The sequence below is a fragment of the Camelus bactrianus genome, chromosome 34, assembly GCF_048773025.1.
Source record: "Camelus bactrianus isolate YW-2024 breed Bactrian camel chromosome 34, ASM4877302v1, whole genome shotgun sequence".
Taxonomy (NCBI): domain Eukaryota; kingdom Metazoa; phylum Chordata; class Mammalia; order Artiodactyla; family Camelidae; genus Camelus; species Camelus bactrianus.
In genome coordinates, this window is record NC_133572.1 from 4358732 (window position 1) to 4379193 (window position 20462).

At 55.8% G+C, this 20462-nt stretch overlaps 2 protein-coding genes and 1 long non-coding RNA gene across 5 annotated transcripts in view; 1 reads left to right on the forward strand and 2 right to left on the reverse strand.

The window, feature by feature from the left end:
* ANO2 (anoctamin 2) overlaps nucleotides 1–509 on the reverse strand; it is a 253462-nt gene extending 252953 nt beyond the window's left edge. The window contains exon 1 of the mRNA XM_074357441.1: nucleotides 369–509. Coding sequence (XP_074213542.1) covers nucleotides 369–390 — 22 coding nt within the window. The 5' untranslated portion in view covers nucleotides 391–509. The remainder of the gene's footprint in view (nucleotides 1–368) is intronic.
* Nucleotides 510–583: 74 nt separating this feature from the next.
* LOC123617599 (uncharacterized) lies at nucleotides 584–3145 on the forward strand. The gene is made up of 3 exons (XR_006725772.2): nucleotides 584–947; nucleotides 2062–2227; nucleotides 3023–3145. It is a non-coding gene; the product is annotated as an uncharacterized LOC123617599 (long non-coding RNA).
* A 731-nt stretch (nucleotides 3146–3876) lies between these two features.
* The window catches only part of VWF (von Willebrand factor), a 114414-nt gene continuing 97828 nt past the window's right edge, over nucleotides 3877–20462 (reverse strand). For 2 of the 3 annotated variants that reach the window (XM_074357439.1, XM_074357438.1), the window contains 10 exons: nucleotides 20071–20220; nucleotides 17407–17517; nucleotides 15101–15281; nucleotides 14243–14283; nucleotides 13623–13739; nucleotides 8047–8145; nucleotides 7236–7364; nucleotides 6681–6720; nucleotides 4719–4816; nucleotides 3877–4199 (listed from right to left, as the gene is read on the reverse strand). In XM_074357439.1, coding sequence (XP_074213540.1) covers nucleotides 4011–4199; nucleotides 4719–4816; nucleotides 6681–6720; nucleotides 7236–7364; nucleotides 8047–8145; nucleotides 13623–13739; nucleotides 14243–14283; nucleotides 15101–15281; nucleotides 17407–17517; nucleotides 20071–20220 — 1155 coding nt within the window. In that variant the 3' untranslated portion in view covers nucleotides 3877–4010. Of the gene's footprint in view, nucleotides 4200–4718; nucleotides 4817–6680; nucleotides 6721–7235; nucleotides 7365–8046; nucleotides 8146–13622; nucleotides 13740–14026; nucleotides 14116–14242; nucleotides 14284–15100; nucleotides 15282–17406; nucleotides 17518–20070; nucleotides 20221–20462 lie in introns of those variants that run through there. The other variant, XM_074357440.1, reaches the window with a different exon arrangement.

The following is a 20462-nucleotide window of genomic DNA, read 5'->3' on the forward strand; positions in this document are numbered from 1 at the left end:
AATCTGAACCTCAGCGGACGGTCTCTGAGTTAAACCCCAGTTGTTTGCCTACCATTCAGATACCCTAGACATCCCAGGCTTGTAACAAGGAGAAGATAGAGGTAGGAATTGGTAATTTATCACCAAAAAGTCGCTGCACCAATCCTCTGCCTCTTGTCCTACCTCCTCTCTCCTTGAGAAGAAATAAGTACCCGCGAAATGGTTCAGGCGCCCCTCAGCTTCCCTGCCCTGAGGGAAAGGGATCAGCTCCCGCACCGCCCCCTCCAGGTTCACCGGGGGTCACCCATCCCGCCCTTCACTCCCAGCCCCTCTCTTTCCTGCAACCTGCCCGATGCCCAGGACCAAGGCCCTCGGCGGGAAAGACTCACCGCGCAGCCCGGGGGTGGCCATGGTGCGGGCGCACAGGACGCCAAACGCGGACTGCCCCGCGGCTGCGCCGGCGGCTGGACCGGCTTACTCAGCCGCGGGGCTAATTCCATCGCGGCTCAGCTCCGTCCGGACGTGCCCGCCCCTCGCCCGCGGCCGCCGCCGCCTCCCCCAGCCCGCGCCCGGCCTCCCGGCCGCGGCGCCCCGGGCGCACGGGCTCTGGCCTCGCCACGTGGAGGGTGGAGCGCGTTCCCGCGGGCGGGGTGAGTCCAGGGCAAGCTCGGGTTAACGAAGCTGAGGGGCGAGACAGTAAGACGGCCTGCTCTCCCCGCCCAGGGGAGCTGCCTCCTAACCTGGTTCGGGTGTGAGCCTTCAGCCGGATTATCTCGTGAGCCGTCTGGCTGATGAGTTTCCAATCCCGCCCGCGGAGCCGGCTTCGCGCCACCCTGTCCCGGACCGCCCCGGGCTGGGGCGGGAGGCTGCCCCAGAATACCTGCCTGCACTCTGCCCCGCCACCAGCTGTCCCCACTTTTCTCCAGAATGAAAGGAGCAGGAGTGGAGGAATCCTGCACCGGAGACAGGTAGGGCGGGAGGAGGGGCTGCAAGAGGCAGGGGGAGGGGCAAATTTTAGAAAAGCTTCCCCGGGGAGAGGGAGGACTGCTTGAGGAGGCAGATTATGGCAACTCCATCCCTGGAACAAGAGGAGTGCGTCTCCCTGGAGTGGGTCTGGTACCCGGCTGTGGGCAGGGGGGCGGGAAGAGGAGGCCTCCAACTGGCCATTCTGGGTAGCAGAATCTACAGTTCCCGGATGCCCTGAAGCGTAGCAATACCAGGAACCCGGAAATGGAAAGGAACTGTGTTAACAATGTATGTCGAGTAGGCTATGTATGACCGTGTGCTTTCATGTGAAGAAGGCTATCTCCCACACGGATAAGGGGGGCTGGTGGGGACTGCTCCCCACTGGATAGATGAGGAACCTGAGGCAACAACACAGCATGAGTCAGGGGCAGGGCAGAAGGAAAACCAAAGCAGTGTGTGCCAGTCTGGGGCGGCCTTCTGGCCACCAGGAGTCACCAGGGCCGATGCGGATACATGACTTCCTCCTCCTCGGCACCCTTCTCAGGGCCTTCTGCAGAGGAACTGTTTCATTCTAACAACAGTTCTACGGGGGAGTTACTGTCCATGTGCCCATTTTACAGACGAGGAGACTGCAGTGTAATCGGTCAGGCAGCCTGCCCCTGAGGGCTATGCCTGCTCCAGGGTCATGCTCTAACGCTTGGCTTGGCTACCAGCTCCTTTCTCTCCCAAGCAACGCCCTTCTCCATTAACTTCCAGGAACCCTTCTCCTGTCTTTTCAATGCCAAGAGGATCAGAAACCTTTCCACTTGCCACTCCTTATCCATTTCCTCTCTTCTCTCCCTCCAGCACTTTCTTGGTCCCCTGGTCTCCACACACACCCTCCTGGAGACTATCCCTGAGACTCTCACTCTGGGGGACTGTCTAATCTGGTCTGAGAGTGACCAAAAACAGAGTCCCTGAGACCAGAGGCAGACCCGCCCTGGAATGCCCGCAGAGGGTGGGGCAGCTGCTGGCTTAGACCCCACTCCCAGCTTCTGCTGCATCCTTTTTACCCTGCTCCCTGCCATCTTTTTTAATCAAAACATGCAGGTTTTGATTCAGCTTTTTTCTTGATAGTAAATCATCTTATCGGTCAAAATGAGAACTCAGACCATGGAGGCAGCTGGAAAATTGACACCTCCTGCTGAAGCGGTAGCCTCCCTGCTGAGTTTCTCTGAGGCTGATGCCTCCAGGAGCACCCCGTCCCCAGGCGGAGTGTTAGGCGATCAGTCCGAAGAGACAGGTAATTCCCTGGCCCTGGATCTGGTTTCCTACAGAGACCTTAGAGGCTACTCAGAGTTGGAGGTGGGGTGATGGATGGAGGATGACAACCTCTGAATTACTGAGCAGTTACATAAAACTTCTATCCATTCTTCCTGCCCCGTACCCTGCAAAACGCCCCACCAAAACTGCTCAGCACAGCCCATGCCATTTGCCTGAAACGCAAATGGAAGTTCTTCCATGGAAGTTCTTCCCCAGCCATGCCAGAAGCAGGGAGACCTAGAAATGCAGCTATCACTGGTTTCCCTGAGAACAAGGACCGAATCTGTCAGAACAGGGACGTGAGGCTCTGGTGGACCTGCGCTGGAGCTCTTGCCCAGGTGTCCAGGCACTTGGCTGCTGAACCTGGCCCTGCACCTGCAGCTATGTGACCTCTGGCAAGTTGCTGGAGTTCTCTGAGCTACTTTCGTCCTCTGTAAAGGGGCAGGAGGGGGCGGTGCGTTGGATAGTGTCTACATCCTTTCCAGCTCCATCGTGCAGCCCTTCTAATGAGTTTAGTCTCTCCTGGGTTAAAAGGATCTGGAATGAAAGTCAATCCCCCAACAAATCCCTGCCTCATATCCAGGGTGTTGCTTTTATTCCCGTGGGTGTTCTCTCCCCACCTCAGGTCTCTGCCATCTTGCCAGCATATACATGTAAGCTTCTTCATAAAGTTTTAAGAAAGGACTATCTCTCCTTGAGAGTGACAGCAGCCATGAGTGATTTGGGGACCCGGTGAAGGCTGGCACTAACTACACCTCTTCCCCATCCACCACAGGGTTCTGGAGTGGACAGGGCCTTGGCCTCCAGCATCCAGCCCAAAAGAAACGCAGATCCTTCACCACTACAACAAAGGAAACCCCCAATGCTCTGCTACTGTGATAAACACACTTAGTCCCTCTTTGAGTCTTGATTTTCCCATTTTTATTCTTGCCCTTTTTTTCTATTATTGTAGAGCAATTCACAGGCACTCTCGGCGTGTTTCCCCCTCCCAACCACATGAGTGTTCCTGATGGTCCTCTTTTCCAGTTGAGGAAACTGAGTCAGAACCACTAAGGGGTCTGCTGAGGCCACAGAGTAGAGCGAGGACTGTGTGTGGAACCCAGGCCTGCCCCCGAGCCTGGTGCTCCCCCCTTGGCTGAGCCTGTGCTGGGTGGGACCATGCATTTCCAGTCCCCCGCCCCCAGCACCTCTCCCTCCCACGGGGCCACTGTGGGAACACAGGAATTCGGTCAGCCAAGGGCTCAGAGAAACCCTTGCACACCTGGTGGGGCTCCTTCCCCACCACGTCAGCCACACTGTTGACAGCTTGGCCCCAGGGCCACCCCTCTGCTCTGCTCAGAAGCCCCTGGATTCAGAGACTGGAGACCCCAGTGTTCCTCAGCAAATCCCTTCTCCTTCAGGCCACTGGGCTGGGCTTCTGAGGCCTGGACCTCAGTGTCCCCTCCCTACTCAGTGGAGGCTGAGATGCCACTTTTTCCCCCAAGAGGTTGGCAGTGCCACCTGCAGCCATCTGGCCTGGAGTGTTTCCAGAGAGATGGAGCCGTGCTCCCTCCCTCAGCACCAGCCTCGGAACTCAAGCCCGGCCGACAACGGCCTTCTGAGCCTGGAAGACACGGGGAACCGTGAGCCTTTGTCAAGATGAGAGATTGGCCTTTATTGTGGGCCCGAGGTGGGGGTGCGGGGAGCACGAGAGCAGAGCGCGCGAGCGCCAACTGGTGGTTGCCGAGGCGGATGGCTGCGGGTGTCCAGGGCGAGGCAGGGCCTCACTTGCTGCATTTCCTGGGGGAGCATGTGCACTGCATGGCGTTGAGGATCTCATGGTGGACGATGGAGCCGTTGGTGCAGCGCAGGGGCACCGGCATGGGCTCGGTCCGCGCGGGCGAGCAGCAGGAGCACTGGTCCTGCACGTCCTCCGCTTCGATGGAGTATACAGCTTTGCTGGTGCACTTGCCCTACGACGGGGCAGAGAGGGGCCGCTGCGGTGCTGGGCAGCCCCAGGGCGGGCAGGACTCTGGGGCGGCCCGCTTCCTCCACCTGCCCCCCCCCCACCCCGGCCGCCAGCGGGCCTTGCCTCGCCCAGAGCAACCCGTGCGACAGGAGCCCCCGGGGAGGGGAGGGGTGGGGTCTGAAATGCCCCTCCTGTGGTCTTCTGACACCAGAACCCCTCCAGCTGCAACCTAGGCATGTCTGGTTGACCTTCAGGAAATACAAGCTCCGTAACTAACTCCCCATTCTCTTCAAAGGACTTCAAAGGACTCAAAAACTAATCTTTCCTTAGTTTTTTTCCCCTCCTGGGGTCAAAAGTTCCCAGTTACTTCAATAAAACATTTCCTTAAAAAAAAAAATTTTTTTTTAAGCCTCCCATTCCTTTCACTCCTCCTCCCCATGAACTGTCTGGGTTCTTCCACAGTGTAACTAATGAGGCGTGTCCAAACATGGAGACGCGCCCCTCCCCAGCCAGGCCCCCTTACCTGGCAGTAGTGAATGTCCACTTCCTCTTCAGACTGACAGTCCCCCACCCTGATGTACTGCACCCTGGCGGCGATGTCCTTGCACTCGGGCTCCTCGCCTGCAGGACAGGTGAGAGAGGGGAACCTGTTCTTCCATACAACACTCTCTAGCCCAGTTCCCTCAGTTACTGGAAACGGGTCAATTTCACAGTGCCCAAATCATCACAGCCAGCTACCGGGAGGGAAAGTCGGCATCCGGGTTCCCCTCGGCTTCTCCTGGCCCTTCCTACTCAGAGTTACAGTTATCGCTGGGCTTAACTCACTGAACGGTACAATTTTCATTGCAAGAGGAGCCTAGATTCTCTGTGCTTTGGTGATGTCAGTGGATAAAACTTGCTTTTATATAATCATGGACTCTAAAAACCATAATGACTAGAGCAATCCTTTTGTGCTTACAACTCTGCAGAAACTAATGGGCAATGAAGGAGCCAATAAATACAGTTAATATCTATGCATCTCTGCAGATGTCATGGCCACAATAGGGCACTCACTGCCCCTGCGGGGGCTGAGAAGATCCTAGGAGCCCTCATGGGGTCCTTCCTTCGGATATAGCTGTCTCCAGGTCGCTGGCATGGGTTTCCTTACATACCCAGGTTAGTGGCATTCAGATCTGAGTTTCTACTTTGGCCCACTGATAATTCTAAGATTTAATGTCAGCTCACCATTCGCCATCCGAGCACCGGGAGGTTTCCATTCTTGGATGGCTCCAAATCAAAATCAACCTCAACTACATATCAGCTGGCCTCCCACCTTCCAAATAATTTCATTTTAAAGTGGAAGGCTACCAACTACATGAAGAGGGTGAATAAGGGAAGCATATTTATTCCCTCTGTTCTTCCGCTGCAGGCTGAAGCCTGAGCCGGGCTTGTGCTCCTTAAGAGGGGGCCTCCGCTCCTGGAAGCCCCAACCAGCAGAGGCCCCTTTTGGCCTTGCTGCCAGCTTTGCAGGTAACAGTCTCAGCCACTTCCCACGTGCAGCGTGCCTAAAGGGAACTCATCTTCTCCGACGGTTTCCTGACTTCACCTTCTTAAACTATGCAGCCAGGAATCACCGAAGGAGATGCTTTCAGAGTGTGTTTCCTCAGTCTGCAATTTGGTTACAGCGACCACAGGGACTGTCCGAGGAGGCCACCAGGAGAAGAACGAATGACTGAACACAGAAGCTGCTCGTGTTTGCCCTCTTCCTTTCTCTACCCAAAAATGAACAGGGAACGTGGGCCCATGAACCCCAAAACGAAAACTAACTAACTAAACTAAAAAGCAAAGAACGTTAGTCCAGGCAAGTAATTCTGTCGTCAGAGAATATAGCACTAACACTGGGATTCTGAAAGCCACCTGTGCTCACAACCACAGGAACACGTGGTAAGAACTCTGTCTGACGTGCAGACTTGAGCTCCGTCTCCAGAGATGCTGTGGGAGCCACGAGGACCAACCAGTGCAACTCACGGTCGGGAGGAGCCGAGAGGGACGAGGAGGAGGGTCATAAAGCTTAGACCAGCCTCATAAACCCTTGAGAAGACTGCGTGCTTCCTGCAGCCCCACCGCCAGCTGCTGCCGCCATCTCTATCTGAGACCACTGCCCAACACCCAAAGAACAGATGTGTGTCAGGGTCTGCTCCTGTCTTCAAGGAGCTCCCAGGGAAGAGAGAAGATGCCTTCTCATGATGGGACCATGAGCAACCCAAGACTCTGTGAGGAGCTGGCGATTGTCAGGAGTTTGGAAGAAAAGAGGAAGAGCTTCCTTTACAGGCATTTGAAAGGGGGTTTGAGGAGGGGGCAGCCGAGGAAACTCAGGGAGGGGGGTCAGTTCCCTGCAGAACTGAACATGGTGACTGCAGCATCTTTCTAGAATAAAGCTCACTCCAAAGAACAGTGGACATGGTCTGATGGATTTCAAAGAACAAGATTTTGGTAACATACTTACATGTGTCACAACACGTGCCTGCAATTTTCACGATTTTCCCCTAAGAAAACAGCAAAGTTCCAGATCAGACACAAAGAGTACACGGTGGACACTTCCCAGTCACTCCAGCTCAGTTCCTGGCTCTGGGCTCGCAGCCCTGAGCTGAAGTCCCCAGGCATGAACTGGCTCTCCCACCACCAACGTGAGCAGCCCGCCAGCTCCACCTGACCAGGCGGACACAGTTCTTATTCTATTCCAAATTCTCTTCCAGAACTGGGATCATCATTCCCAGGGGAGCCTGGAAATCTGTCTGACCTCTCACCTTCTCATTCAAGGACTCACAGATTCCGTCTCCCCCGAAGGAAAGATGTTTTCTTAAAGCATCATATGGTACAGAGAATCTTGTCTGTCCATCTGGCTTTGGTTTTGTAATATTGGTTTTTAAACTATGTCAGGGTTCTCCTTGGACACTGGGAAGTCACATCCAAGCTGGACTGCTGTTCAGAGGGACCCTGTTCTTAGAGTCAGAGATGGAGACAGTCTAGAGGAAACAGGGCCTGAACTCCGACCACTCACCCCCTCGGCCAGACATCTGTGTTCATCAAAGGGCAGGCAGCCCATGACCCTCTTCTCCCAAGTGTACTGTCCTCTCTCGTTGACCCTGCAGAAGTGACTGTCACAGCCATCCTGCAATGTCTCACCAGGCTGAAAGGAGAGAGGGGGACGGGGTACAGCTAATGTGAAGACGGTGCTTGGGTTGCAAAGCTACTTCAAACCGTGACCTCGACTCTTTGGAGTTCTTGAGACAATTTGGAGGATATGGAACAAGAATGAAGCAGTGTGTACAAAGTCTCCACTCCCAGAACCCGAAATAGAGGTGGAGTCTGCTTTTATAGCTTTTTTACTGGGAACAGGGCTGCATAAATGTAGAAAACTCCCTGAACTCTTCTGATCACTTAAAACTTAAAGAACTAAGACGTTGCGACGGTAAACTGGCCAGTCCGTAACTGAACTAGAGGTGATCTGAGTGCCACCCCCCAGCCCCACCTGCCAACTCTGGCTTTCATAGGTCAGAGTCTGTGTCACCATGATTGTCTCACTCATAGACACTCAAGGCTGGAGAAAATCTGAAAGATCAACCAACCCCACATCATGGGGCCCTACACCAACTGCACTCTTGTCAAGGACAGTGACAAAATAACTCAATCAAAGAGAAAATTCTGGACCTTCTAAAGGTTATCCACCTTTCCATTATAAAATCTGAAACAGGCACAAAAGGAGGTCAAAATTGGCCCAAATTCTGTCCCTCTTTCTTGAAGAAAAGATACCCAGATAGAGAACCAGACGGCGAGCTGAGGGGGAGCTTCTGAGTCCAAGTTGCTCCCACCTTCAGTGTCAGGATCTGCCCCCCTTGGAGCTGGATGGTGCAGGCCGTAGACAGACATCTCCCACAGCATTCCCCCTGCAGCTTCTCTTCCTTGTAACCCTGTCCAGGGGGAAAAGCAGCCTTGGTTAACCTGCCCCGAACATCCCAGTCATAAGCAGGCTTCCTTGTCCAGCTCCTCATCCGTCCTATCCCGCAGTTTCACCCAGAAAGTCAACATCTGACCTTAATTACCCTTTGTCAGCCCCCGGTCCCCTAAAGAGCACTCCATCCCTCCACGTGTGCACATCCTGCTCAAGTTCTCGCAGCCAGTCCTGCTAAACTAGACCTCCCCCGGGTTCGACCTACAGATCCGTTTGCTTGACAGTTGTTTATCTTATTGTCATCTCAAGACTTACATACAAGAGGCAACCTGACTTTCCGTTCCACATCTCCTCCTTCTCTTGTCTCACCTGTCTTGGTAAGTGGCTTCATTACCCAGTTGCTCAAACCAGAAATCCAGGAGTCATCCTTGGCTTCTCTCTTTTTCTCATCCCCCGCCCCCCACTCATCACCAAATCTTGCCAAAAATGCATCTTGAACTCATCCACTGCTTGTCATTGCAGTGTCCTCTGTCATCGCCTGGTCCAAGCAACTATCAGCTCCCAGTGGCCTCTGTAGTAGTCTTAACCGTCTCCCCACCTCCATTCTTTCCCCCCCTGCTGTAGGTCTCCACATACCCGCTAGAATTACGTTCTTAAAATACGTCATGTTACTCCCCTGCTTAAAATCCATCCAGGGAGTCCTGGTTCTAGTAATGGCAGAGAAGCTTATACTGGACTGACTTCCTGCAGATAACAACTATAAATCCTTGATGAAGTATTTAAGACAGTGGTTTAAAGGCACTGGATGGCCAGAATCAGGGATAAACCACAGGTGGTTTAATCCTCGAAAGAAGGAACCATATGGACAAGAATCACGTTTCAGTGGCTCCTCCCTGAGAGCTGGAGCTGGAACAGAAAATTACAGCTGTATCTGCCCGAGGAGTCAGAGGACAGAGGCTGAAACTGCAAGAAGAGCTGGGCTCTACAGGGGACAACCTCAGAAGAGAGAAAGTCAGAAAGGGGGAGCCCCAAGTCTGCACAGACATCCCCTCCCAACCCCTGGTTGAGCCCTGCATTATCCATGCTCAGAGGAGCCAATGAGCAGCCCCGGGACAGAACGACAGGTGGGCAGCCGCTGCCACACGCCACCAGAAAGCCGGCGTCTGGGCCCTGAATCCCACGGTGGGGACTGACCATTTTCACTTTTATTGGATTCTGTTATGCCTGCTTATGTGTAATGTAATTGTTGATATGGCTGGGTTTAAATCCACCATTTTGCTATTCATTGTATTTGTCGTCTTCTCTGTTACTTGTTCATTGTTTTCTGTCTTCTTTTGGTTTAATCGAGTGTTTGGCTTTGGGTTTGTTTGTTTGTTAGTATTTTATTTTACCTCCTCCATTAGCCTTCTAGCTGCATTCCTTCATAGACCTACTTCAGTGGTTACATGAGTTTATATGTGTATCAGACTTTGTCAAACTATATATTTAATATCTGTGCATCTGAGGTACATAAATTACACCTCATTAAAAAATTAATTTTACAAAAGTTCTAAAAATAAGACCCTCTATGGCTCCCAAAGGCATTTAGAATAAAATCCAATGTCACCATGTTCTACAAGGCCGGACATGGTTCTTGCTTAATTTTCTGACCTGATCGTACACCATCCCCTTGTTCTTGACAATCCACTCCCGTCATCGTCTACGACCACGGACACGCCAGCCTGAGGGCCTGTGTGTATGCTGCTCCCTCTGCCTGGGGTGCCCTTCCCCGCACTCTGCACGAATAGCTGTTTCTAAGCCTTGAATAATCACTTTAAATGTCGTTCATCAGCAGGGTCTCCTAGAACACGCACACTCTTCATAACACTTAGCACAATTTGAAATTTTCATCTGACGGTTCAGATGGTTTCTGCGCTCCCTGAGAGGCATGTGAATCCCACACGGCGCCATCATTCCCCCCCAGCACGCAGCTCCCAGTCAGCGCTCCGGCTTTCACTTGAGGGGTGGGCTCAGCGACGGCCTCCCCGCCAGTGCCTTAGATGGAGGCCTTCGTCCATGTCCGCGCTGGGAAAGGCAGCAGCCTCCAGACAGCAGGATCCACTCTTTTACAGAAATGCCCCCAAATCTGGGAGACAACATAGGGTAACCAACTTCTTATTTTGCAAAGTATTTTAAACAATGTTAACAAAATACCAAAACGTTATCATCAGCTGTCTCATCCCTGCATTAAAATTAAAGCTCTTTTAACTCTCCTCACCACTCCAAAAAAATCCCCCCCAATCAAAGAACAAAATTCAGAAAAGGTTTTTAAAGGATAAACTTAGTTACGTGAGAAACCCACTACAATGTCACCCTTTCCTCCGTCTTGCCACGTTGAGTGATGACCACTCAGATATTCACTCCCTGGGCCGTGGGGGTTTCTCCCATGACTCTCTAGCAGGTCAGTTCGGGGCCCCTGGACAGAAGGCCCACGCTGTTCACTGCACGTGGACTGAAGGCTCCCCACTAGCAGGGGAGGTTAGGAGTCTGTGAGCTTATCTGAACTCTGTGTCTTCAGGGAGCACGTAAAGAAAGCCATTGAGGACCGAGCTTAGCCCTGACAGGATGGTCCCTGGCCACACACACATTCGGAAGGACGCTGCTGACATCTGAGGCCATCAGTAGTGTTTCACAGGTGAGTTTTGATTGGGCTTTCAAAAACGCACAATTCCTGGGAGGTGTGGACCCAGGTGGATGGGAGAGGAACAAAGAGATGGTAAATGCAGGATGCATGTATGTGAGTGGGGACAGTCAGAAAGGGGAAATAAAAAAAGGCTTAAATCAGGCAGGATTTCCTGGGAGTGTAGATTTGGCCATTTTTCAATTCCAAGAGGAGACTAGGAAGTCCCTCCCCTCAGCAGGCCAGGGAAAGTGCCCACAGTCTTCACAGGAAAAGGGGGTGGCAGGTGGAAGAGGGGGCTGCACGGGGAAGGGACGGGGACATGGAGGTCCAGTCCACACACCCACAAGGCAGAGGGCACAGTTCAGCCAAGAACAGGCAAGGATGGTGGGTGTTGTGGGAGGAGAAAGGACAAGAGGACAGAGAGGCGGGTGTGGAAGGTGGAAGGAGAGGGGCATGATTTTAGAGGTGCAGTGGGAGTTGGGAAAGAGGGACGGCAGAAGGAGACAGTGCGTGGCAGAACCCAAGCGCAGGGCAGATAAAGAAAACAGAGCCCGGAAGGCGAGAACACAGCTGCGCCAGGCAGCAGGGCTTGTCTGAGCCGCACTGGGCTCCCGGCCACCGCGGACAGAGGTACACGCTGCAGGGTGACAGGTGCACCCGGAGGACGGCGTGCTGACAAGGTTTTCACCAGAGCATCCAATCAGGAGCAGCCACGGTCCCAGCCAGCCACCAAGTCCACGTGCTCAGGTCTGAGCAGCCAACGGGCCCTCCTCCCCTGTCCAGGGATGTCCCTCAGACTCTCCTCAGGTGTCGCAGAGCTGGTCTCATAAACTGCGTCGGCTGTTCAAGGACCCCCAGTCTCATCCCCACCCCCACCCCCACCCCCGCTGCCTTTTTCTAACTCCTGCTTCATTTGCCAGTCTGGCCCCATCCCCTCTTCTGGGAGAGCCTCCTGACTCAACCCACTGCCCAAGGTCAGCCCACGGTCCTCCTCCTCGGGGAGGCCTTCTCAGTATTCCCAGTCAGGAAACGTTGCTACCGCCACCAGCACAAACACCATCGGCTGGCCTCCCCTGGGAGGAGACAGAGGACCGCCCCTCTGGTGCTGCTGACACTTCCCTGTGACGTCGGCAGTTCAAGCAGACCTGCCTAACCCTGGCTCACCCCAGCTCCCCACCTGCGGGGGCTCCTCACAGCAGAGGAGCGTGACAAGACCAGGTGAGGACGCTGAGCGGGAAGCGGGGCATCTGAGGCAGTGCTCAGCCAAGGTGGAGAGGGCCACAGGAGGCCCGAGGTGGGGGCTCTCAGGAGGGAGGAAGTGAGTGCACCGTCCTGGGGAGACATCAGAACTTTGGGGGAAAGGAGGAAGTGGACACAGACCTAAAGGGGCCGTGGATTTTAAAATATTTAGAAACCCACATCTAGTTTGGATTCTAAAACTGGGTTTCTGTGGACGCAGAGGAGGTGGCCGTGCCACACTCTGACCACCAGAGGGCGCCAGCAGAGAGTTCGCGGAAAGCTCTCGGGTAGGACGGCTTGGTGGGCCTCCTGCATCAGTGGTAGTTTGATGGACACCCGGGGTAAAGGGATGCCACAGACTCCAGACAGCATCATTTCATCCCATATTCAAGCCCAGATGTATCTAGGGGGCTTGTTACATACACACACACACACACACACACACACACAGCTGCACCCAAAACCCTAAAACACCTGGGATTTAAAAAAAAAAAAAGGAAAAACACACACTCAGCTGGCTTCTTTCTAATTGAGGCAGGAATGTTCTCCTTGGACCATTGTATGAGAAACGGCCTTGTCTCCTGTGGGCCCCTTCACCCCCGTGTGTGTTACTGAGCCCCTACTTGGAGCACGACTCGGCGCCAAGCGCCAGGAAGAGCAGAGAAGCAGGAGATCCCCTTGTCGTCGAGCGCGTACAGCACCCCAGCACCGGCGCGCCTCGCCCCTGCCCGCCGCCCCGGGGTCCCCGCCTCGCTGGCCGCTCTGCAGCCCCCCTGGTGAAGGATGCCTCCCGGGGCTCCGCCCAGACCCCGCCCGCTGCCTGACCGTCTGAAAGAACCATTACTGCTTTCTGTGCACCCAGCTCACAGGACACTCATCCAACCTACTGCATTTTCTAAAACAGCAGGAGCTCCCAACACAGAGAGCAGCTTGCCAAAGAACCCGAGGCGTCCCCCCGGGCGTTCAGCCAGCTCTGCGAGGTGGGGCTAAGTCACGATTACGGAGATGTGCCTTTCACCTACCAAACCAGAAAATGACGATTTCACCTCCCAGAACCTGCCCTCAGGAGGTGTTCAGAGCAAACGCAGTCATCGTGACCTGGCACAAACAGGGCAAACTATTTCAAACCAACTCAATGCCCAATAATATACGTTGAGACAGACCCGCTCCGAGGAATGCTGTGTAAAACTCTGCACATAGCAGCATCTGGTGAGCATTTGTGGGCTAATTAGTAAGTGTGATAAATAGCTGTTGGCTTTCATTTTTAACGCTTTCTAAGAGTGGTAATGGTGCCCTTCAAGACGCTGTGCAGAAGAGACTACGGAACTGCAAATACGGTGTCACCAGCCTTGCAAACACTGTGTTATTTAAAAACACAGGAAGAAAATGTTTCACATTGGCAAAACTAAATTGTAATTACTTCTGAGAAATGCAATTTGCGTAGGTGACTTTTAGTCTCTTCATTACAGTTGTCAAATAACGTTCATCATCAGAAAAATCACGAACGCTTTTATGTAAAGACCCCAGTGAGGTCCCACTGCCTGGGTCCCACAAGTACCCAGCCCACCCCTGGGCTCCCGATGACCCTCTCTCACCAGGGGGCAGGGCTCGCAGGTCGTCTTCCTGCATTCCAGCTTGAACCCGGAGACAACCCCCTCCTGGACGGCGCAGCTGCAAGTCGTGCACACATCAACCATCAGACTCTTCCCGGGCTGGAAGGAGAGGGACCAGGGTCAGGCTTCCCAGGCTTCCCAACCCCTAACCCTCCCACTGCCCTCCGTCCCGTAAGCCATCTGCCTCAGGTATGGGAGCCCGGCTGCCCAAAGCTGCCTCGAGTCATCACCCGGATTCTCCTCCTGTCCCAAGTGGCCCTCTCCCTTCCCCACCCTCCCCTCTCAAAGATGGCGCTGGAGAGAGCGGGAGCTTTCACGGCGGAGAGGGAGCCGGGGCAGCGGGAGAGGGGACAGGATGAAACATGCACAGAAGGAATGCTCGCGTGCCTGGGGTCGGGGCCAGGAGGTGAGTGCTCGGCAGCAGGGCCCTGGCCCCGGAGAGTTACGGGGTGGGCTCCAGGATGCCTGCAAAGCCCTGGAGGACGGGAAAGTGAGGGTGGGGTAGGTCTCCCTGGTTCCTTTCATTCCACTTCATAATGACACCCTTCCCCCAGCACCCTGTCCCTGCCCCCCAGCCCGCCCTGGAGAAGGCGGCAGCTTACCCCAATGATGGTGTCGTTGAGTATGCAGGCCTCCGTGGGCTCTGGGGAGAAAGGGGCACAGGGCATGAGTGTGCAGGACACACCCGGGAAAACCCACCACCCGGCGCTCCTCCCAGCTGGGCCCCCTCCGCCATCTGCCGGTTGTCCCCCTCCGGCTCACGCCAGGCACCGTGGGTCCTGCTGCCAGAGCCCAAGTGGCCTCGCTGAGGAAGGACTGCTGCCTGCTCCCCACCCTGGAGTCCTCAAGGGGAGGGCAGTTGTCTAAATGATTCCCACTTAAGGGGTGAGTGGGAGGATGTCTGGGCTCATGAAAGAATGAAATTCTACTTTGGAAACTAAGTCCCAAGATAAAATCACACAAAGACTTCAGAGCAGGTGGTGCTGAGAGCTGTTTGCTGCTGCGGGTTGTTGGTTGATGGGTTGGTTGGTTGGTTGGTTGATTGGTTGATTGGTTGGTTGGTTGGTTGGTAGGTTGGTTGGTTGGTTGGTGGGGTTGCGGACAGGCAGTTGGAACACCTTCCCCAGCAGGATGACTGAGAAGGTGTCTCTAGAATCAAGAAGCCGGGGTCCGGTCCCAGCTGCACCACTCGTGGGAGTGAAGGGAAGCACACCGGTACCCACCTCGCGGGGCTGCCGTGACGATGACATGAGACAAGGTACAAAGCCAGCTGGGGCACAGTGATGACCTTCAGGACATTGTCTTATCTCCCTCGTCTTATCTGCTTTCTCCCCAAAGCCTCAGGGACAGATGCGGAGATCTGATCCTGCCCATTTCCCTGAGTTGCCCAACAGGCAAGGATCTGGGCGTCCTTGGTAGAAAGAGAGGCTTGACTGCGGGGCCCAGGCCGCATGTCTTACCACAGCGACAGGTGGGGCAACAGTCTGAGGTATTGCAGCTCAGCTGGAAGCCAGGGGGGCAGGTAGGGATGGCCAGCTGGGGGCAGGAGACGTTCCTCTGTTGCACAAAGACCTCCTCCTTGACTTGGACGCACTCGTGGATGAGGCAGGGGTTCTCGGGGGAGACCCAGTGAGAGCCCACCTGCAGTCAGAGCAGTGCGGTCAGTCGGGAAGGGGGCCAAGGTCCCACTGGGAGGGGGCTGTTCCCTCAGGAGCCGGTTTGTGCCCTGGAGGTGAGCCCCAGCTTAACAGCTAAGCCCTGCCCACAGGGTGAAGCCCACAGTGGGGGTGACCGGCACTCACCCGGTCTGGGTCAGAGTCGCTCTGACCAAGATCCTAGCTCAGAGTCACATATGCCCCCAGGATAGGTTCTTCAACCACTGGAGGAAGCACTGGGGACCCTCCCCCCACCCCCAGCCCAGCTGTGAGCTGAGTGACCAGGAATGCGGAGGGGAGATGTGGAGGGGAACCAGCCCACCACCCAGCCCGTGCTGCTGCCCTCTGGTACAGGGAGACAGCGAGAGACGGGATGCTGGCATCTGACCCTCAGCCCTGCAATCTGCCCCTGAACTTCCAGGCTGCACACGAGTGGCCTGACCCTCAAGGGCTGGCTGCACAGTCAGAGAGCACCGAGTGTCCAGAACACAGTTCAGAAAAGTCCCTGCAGAGGCTGCGCCCGGAGCACGGTCTGTGTAAGTCGGCTCCCAGACGCAGGAGCAGGTGCACCTGGCCTGGACGACTTCTCTCAGCCGCTGCCCCATTCCTCCTTCCAGACGAGGAGAAGAGCGCTGCACGCTTGCAGCCCCTCTTTTCACCCCCACTTCTGACTCACCCCGAGCAAACCTTCCCTCCACGGGCTGCACCCCACTCTGATCATGCACCTGCTGAGCCTCGCACACGGGCTGCATCAAGGGGCCCCATCCTGACCCACTCCTGTCGGCCCTCCTGAGCCCCCAGCAGCAGCAGAGCCACTGCTGACACCCAAGTCTTGTAGGTAAGATGGAAACTTGAACTGAGGAAGGAAACTCTTCCATACACACTGACGCGGGTCAGGGCTGAATGAGCCCTGGAGGGACATGAGAGCCCGGGGCTGGGGGGCGGGGGCAGGAAACTGCACCTAAAAGGGACCAACGGTCAGCCTCCGCCAGGATGGAGTGGCCTCTGACCCGGGGAGGAGAGGCAAAACCTGCCAGATTCCAGGACGGATGGGGAGCGGAAAAGCTAAAAGGGTGGGGAGGAGGGACACAGGCAGAGAATAAATCCACAGGTAACCGGGATTCGAGGAAGGAGGTGGGAGCCTTGAGGAAAACTCACGGAGGAGGAGAAGGCTGATGGCCCGGGGTAGGAGATGGTCACATCCAGGACAGGAGAGGTGCCCTCTGCCCCCTTCTGAACAGAGTGTGTCTGGGTCTTACTGGAGGACACAGATGGGGAGGGCCTGCAGGTGCATCTCACACCTCCCAATACCTGACTGCCTGCGGGTTCCGGGGCCGGGCACCTCCCACATCGTCCTCAGCGACCAGGATAAAAGACCTGCTATGTTCCCGGCGTCTGGACTAAAACCCGCGGAGGGACCCTCTGTGTTTCAGAAAATGGCCTGATGAGCATCCAGAGCCAAAGCGAGAGCCTGAGGACCATGAGGAGCAGCCCCACTGCTCTGCTCTGGGGGAGGGAATCTGGCTGGGCGAGGCCTGGCAGGAGACAAGGGCGGGGAGACGGGGGGCTGCCAGCACCGTCAGGTGCCACAGCCAGAGATGCAGAAATAGCTCAGGGACTCGGGGAAGAAGACTGCTGTTTGCTTCTCTGGGGGATGAACATCTCCAGCGGGAATCAGTGAGAATGCAGGGACCTGCCCGGGCACCACGCAGCCAGCAGCACTGGCCGCCTGCGAGGCGTGGCGGAGTGGCCGGCCCCCAGCATGCCGGGCGCCCGCCATCGGGGAGCAGGGCCTCAGGTGCCCAGGTAAACAGGAGAACATAACCCCCCAGGGGTTCCCAGAACTCAGAGGGAGGGAACTGGGCTTCTCCCGAAATCCACAAGACAGGAAGTCAGGGGCAACGTAAGCAAGCTCCCCAGGAGCACGGAGATCCCAGCTGGCATCTGGATGAACCAACAGCCAGATCAAACTCCCTGCTGGAAAAGCAAACAGCAGGGACCATGCTTCTGTTTTACAGACAGGATCCAGGCCAGTACTAGACCTTGGATGGACAGCCATGCTGGTGAGGGCACTGCCATCTTCCTCCCCCTACCCCGGGACCCAGACCTACACTCTTCCAGGAAGAATGGTAGTCCCCCCGCAGTGAGCCGATCATCACCTCGCAGGCAGACGGCAGGCACCTGCCGCAGCACTCGCCTTCGTGCAGGATGTAATCGAAGCCCTGGAAAAACACGAAGGGCAGAGAGTCAGGACAGGCCGGCCACACAGACACAGGCGTGCTTGTCCCATCGGCAGGTGGACGGAGCCCGGGGCTTGCAGAGAGCCAGCGGGACCGGATGTTTGCATCTCTGTCCTCCGCCAGCCTCACGGACGTGCCAAGTGGTCAGGAAGCGTCAACCACGGAGTCACTGAAGCTCCTGCACCTGCTGAAGAGACACAGCCCTGCCCTCCAAAAACTTCCACTTAAGGCCAAAAGCCAGGCCACAGGCATGTTGAAGACAGCTCAGCGCACACTCGGCAGCAGTGGGCGAGCTGAGCTGACGTTGACAACGGCCCAAATCCAGGCCCCGCACTGATGGGGAGAGCATGCATGATGCCTGGGGTCTGGACTCTGCCCTAACAGGGCTCACTGCCTGTACGAGATGACCCCACACCTCTGCCCAGCGTGCAGAGCTGGGTTTCCCCAGCTGGCTACCTGACATCTGCCTGATAGATCACAGGGCACAGGGAGAAGAGACCAACCTTCCCTAGAAAGCCTGCCAGAGAGACCAGCATCCTACAAGTGTGAAGTCGGCCAGGCTCTCTTGCCTCTTGGAGGTCCTCCAATCCAGCCAAAGCATTGGGAACTTGGATTGAAACCCTCTACTGAAGGCTGAAGCCACGTACAAAGAACAGGCAAAGCAATGGCGGGTGAGGGAGTCCCAGGGGCCAAAGGGCGGGAACCCAGGGCCGGGCGGGAACCCAGGGCCGCACTGCATCCTGGAGAGAAGGGGTGTCTGCAGCTGCTCAGGACGCGCAGGGGAGCCGAGCCCACTCTGGTCCCCAAGCACATCCACAAGCAGGGCCAAGTCCGGAGACGCACACAGCGCTTGGTGTCATCTCAGCTGGTGCCTCGGAGCGCGAGGCCCCAGAGACCTGGCTCGACTTCACGCTGTCTCCATGGGACCTGCTTACAGCCCAAGCCACGTCAGAGCGGCACCCGGTGAGCTGTCCTCGGTCTGTTATCTGCTGAGCTCTAGTCACGATTCGCACCTCTGTGATGTCCTAGCAACTCTGGAGGAGCCAACCAATCAGGATGGCACGGTCTACACACCGTCTTCTACAGGCGGGATAAACAAGATGCCACGAGAGAAACAGCCACGGGGGAGCACAGGGCCAAGGCACGGATGCCTTCGGGGTCTGAAAAGCCACGATGCGCTGAAGTCCAGGCTCAGTAAAGCCACGTGCAAATGGAATTTGCGGGAAAGTGAAGCCTCCTCCCTGGCCTGCAGGAAGGAGCCGGCCGAATGGACAGAGAAGCAGAGACAGGGCCTCACGGGACAGAGGGAGAGAAAATGTGTACAACCGTGGTGTGCACCCACACACCCCCGGTCCGTTTCTGAGGGGCCCCTGCCTTCCCCGTTAATCCCCTTTGCATTTTAACCAGCTTGAGTGCTCTGTGTTCTCTGCAATCAAAACTGCACAAAATACACTGGGTGCCAGTTTTACAAAAACGGCCTCTAAACTGCACTCTTTTCCTGACAGCGTATTTCCCTTGCCTCCCGTGGCCGGTGGGAGGAGATGGATGGGTTTCCAAAACTCGGCGTTCTCACAAGGCACATCTGGATACCACAGCGTCATCTGCTCCCAAGGGTGCCTGGCAACCCCGCTCCTCTCAGTACCAGCAAAGGAGATGAACTGAATGGACCCCCCCATTTTTGGCCTGGATCTCAGGCCCTCCGTCCCGCCCATCGCCAAGCCACACACGCTTCCAAAACAGCACCAGGGGCGTCCCCACCACAAGGTGCGTGGACCTGCCTGCCCCGCCTGGCCTTCCTTTATCATCGTCGTCTACTGATAATCACACAGTAACAGTAACAATAACAGCATTAAACCAGCAAGCGGAATTCGGCCCACAGTCCCCCCCGCAGACGCCTGCTCCTGTTCTCCAGTCTGCTCACTCTTTAACGTGTAGGAATAAAGTGCCCAGGACACGCGGGAGCTTTGGGGGCGGGCCACGACCAGAAGAATTAAAAACTGAGCTCGGGGGTTAAAACCCCCAAATTATACCTCCACTTATAAACATGCCTTGGCTTCAGTACCTCCGATTATAAACACGGTCTGAAAAATCACCAGGTCACATAGAAACGCTATGGCCCACTGACGCTGCGACAGTCTCAGAAAATCCAGAACATATGTCCGTACTAGGTTTAGATCTAAAGTTTCTCCTTAGAGAGAAAGATCTCTTCTGAAGGGAGAAGAGAGAGGGGAAAAAAATCAAGCCCCCTTTTCTAGGCAGTTAATCCACGTCTCCGCGTAAATCAGCTCCCCAGGCCTCTGGACTCGAGGCCATGCAGCAGGCGTGGCCATCAGCCAAGGGCCGAATCACAGAGGGCAGAGCCCGCAGCCCTCTCCTCGGGCTCCTTCCTCTCACCCAGCCCCACCCCCTCCTCACCCCCACCTCTGGGCCTGAACCAGAGGTTACTAAAGGGGCCCTCCTGCCCGTTCCTGGGACTCCTCCCCTACTTCCCAGTCCCCTTGCCCCACACTGTGCCAGCCCCTCTGCCCCCCTCACCGGCTGGCAGCTGTCTTCGCAGGGCTTCTGAGAGCACTGGACCACACGGAGACCCATCACCGCATCCTCCAGGTCAGTGCAGGTGCACACGTCACAGCCCTCCTCCCAGAACTGGCCCACGGGGTAGACGGTGCCTCGGTGGACGCACACCTGCGGACACGGGGTTCCCATGAGTGCCCGCACTCAGGAAGCACCAACCACGTGTGGGAAGCCACCCAGGCGCTGAGAACACAGCCATAAACGAAACAACGTGGTCTCTGCCCACATGGAGGGAGGCTTATGGGTGGCTTATGCAGCAGATTTTGCCCTCATCCCTCTCCAGCCCAGGAGCCATAGACAAGCCATCTCCAGTCTCCCGGGAGTGGCCCCCTGTGAGTCCTCCGCGGCCCACT